The sequence below is a fragment of the Colletotrichum orchidophilum genome (genome assembly GCF_001831195.1).
Source record: "Colletotrichum orchidophilum strain IMI 309357 chromosome Unknown Scaffold_21.1, whole genome shotgun sequence".
NCBI classification, from domain to species: domain Eukaryota; kingdom Fungi; phylum Ascomycota; class Sordariomycetes; order Glomerellales; family Glomerellaceae; genus Colletotrichum; species Colletotrichum orchidophilum.
This window is the reverse complement of record NW_019172977.1, coordinates 405,169-407,701: the sequence shown is the minus strand read 5'-3', so window position 1 is coordinate 407,701 and position 2,533 is coordinate 405,169. Positions and strand designations below refer to the sequence as shown.

Below are 2,533 nucleotides of genomic sequence, written 5' to 3'. Positions count from 1 at the left end.
TTGCCTTAGTCGATACCCGCCTTTTTTATTATTCCAATCAAAATTTCCTACCCTCTTCTCATCGTGGCAATTTCTTCTTCCGAGCCCTCTTCTCCACGCTCTGTATCTTTTCTCACCCCCCCTTCTCTTGTTGTCCTTTGTGATTCTTCTCAGAAAGATGCTCCTTGGCTCTGGTCTTACTCGGCACACCACGCTACCCTGCCCTTTCTGTCCATCAACCATCTCCTGACGGGCAACCTTCGGCACGTGCCTCCCGAATGACACAACCAAACTCGAACGCGTGACGCACGAACTTTCCCGCTCCCCCTCGGAGGTCCATCCATGCGACCACTTTAGATCGCCAGGAACGACACTTTTCATCTTTACTTTCGCCCCGTTCCGTTCCCTCTCCTTTCCATTATTATTACTCTCTAGTACGACAACTACTACTGCCATACTCTTCGAACACTAGTCCTGCTGGCTAATTACAACGACGCCCAACGCCCGCCTGACCCCTCCTTACGACAACTTCTTCCTGCGACCACACCTCCCTCTACCTCTCTCCCTGTCTACTCACTCCCACGTGTACATACACACACGTCCATCCCATTTTAGACACAAGCCAACCAACAAAAAAGACGGATTTTCCGTTTACACTTCGACGTCTTACCCCAACCGCGCTTAACTTGGGCTGCTGCTTGTTGCTTGCCGCAACTCCCCGTCCTGCTGGGCCGCACCGAATTCCAAAAAAAGAAAGAGCTTCCTGCATGGTGCCCGCCCTGCCGCTCTGCCGCCCTGCTAAAACCCTGACGACATTCTTGCCTACGGATACTTAACCAACTCTTCACGCCACGCGAGGCCGTGCAAAACCACCACCACTCCGCTGTCGCCAGCCTCATTGTTGCCGAATTTCACTCCCTTATCGTCGCCTTGCGTCTCGTCGCTTCCCACGGCTGCATCCGACTCGGCTGATTTACGCTCCTTCGCCACGGCTCGTACTAAGGCAGCAGCAGCAGCATCAGCCGCCACCGTCGCCAGATTCAAGATGGATCATCTCCCCAAATTCCGCAGGAAACCAAAGATCCCGACAATCTCCACCACAGACGTCAAGACCCCTCCCTCCCGAAACGCCATCGACGAGCAACAGCCGCCTCAGCAAATATACCCTTCCACGACCGTCACCGTCACCGGCGGCAGATCTCCGACCACGACGAAGCCCGGCCTGCGCAAGACCGCCTTCCGCGGCCTACACCTGCGCAGCTCAGGCAAGCGCTTGCGGTCCCCTCCCCCGGCCTCCCTGCCGCAGTCGCCGCCCCCCGCGATTGTCTCCCACGACGGCATCACCTCGTCCCCGAGACAAAAAGATAAGGAAGGAAGTGGCGTTGGCAGCAAGAATGACTCCGTGTCGTCCGGGAAGAGCAGCCACGAGAGTTTCAGGCCCAAGCCGAGAATACCGGCTTTCTTGGACCTTTCCGTACCAGGTACGAAACCTCCGTCTCGTCGCAGACATGGAGGCGCGGGTCGGGAACTAATTGCTGGGATCCCTGCAGATCTAGAAAACAAGTTCCAGGAGCTCGTATGGCAGGAGCGCAACCGTCTGGCTGCCGGCATGGCCCCCGATGCCGACGAGACTACGAAATGGGGCTCCTACAAGCAGATCGACATGCGCAGAGGCATGCAAGATCGTTACTTCAACATCAAGCCCTGGAACCACAATCGCATAAAGCTGCGCGTGCCCGCAGAAGAGCTCGACTACGTCAACGCCTCGACGATCTCCCTCTCCTCTCCCTCGAACAAGGAGCTTCCTCCCTTGCGGTACATCGCGATGCAGGGCCCGACAGAGAACTCGCTAGACTTTGTCTGGCGCATGGTTGCGGAGCAGCTCACAGATCCCGTCGTCATCGTCCAGCTCACAAGCTTCTACGAGAACAACCAGGTGAAATGCTACCCCTACCTGCCGATGGACGAAGAACACGAGCCCTGGCGCATCAACGAGACGGACGGTTGGGGTGACGGCTGGAGCGCCACCCTAACTTTTGACTCGTTTCTCTCCCTCGAGAACGGCGCCATCGAGGTTCGCAAGCTCCTGCTGCGCGTAGGTGACGAGGAAGACGACCGCATAGTCTGGCATCTGCTTTACACAAAGTGGCCCGACTTTGGCGTCCCCGCCGTCGACGACCTGTCCAGCTTCTTCACGCTCATGCGCCTGTCGCGCGAGTACAACACAAACTCGGAGAACCCGCGCATCATCCACTGCAGCGCGGGCGTAGGACGCACGGGCACGTTCATCACGCTGGAGCACCTGATTCGCGAGCTGGACGAAGGCGCGCTCGAAGACTACGACGGCGGCGGTGAGGGCGACGACCTCATCTTTGCGACCGTCGACGCCCTCCGCGAGCAGCGCCGCAGCATGGTCCAGGCCGAGTCGCAGTATTTGTTCCTGTACCAGGTGCTGCGCAAGCTGTGGCAGGAAAAGTACGACGTCGAGGATAGCGACGGGGACAGCGAGCCCGCGGCTAAGAGACTCGAGATTGAGGAACCGTCGACAGACTGA

At 57.9% G+C, this 2,533-nt stretch overlaps 1 protein-coding gene across 1 annotated transcript; it reads left to right on the top strand.

The window, feature by feature from the left end:
* Nucleotides 1-1,024: 1,024 nt before the first annotated feature.
* On the top strand, nucleotides 1,025-2,533 carry CORC01_03569 (protein-tyrosine phosphatase; the record flags this gene model as incomplete). The annotated part of the gene is made up of 1 exon (XM_022615218.1): nucleotides 1,025-2,533. One exon carries the CDS (start codon nucleotides 1,025-1,027, stop codon nucleotides 2,531-2,533), a length of 1,509 nt encoding a protein of 502 aa, XP_022478396.1.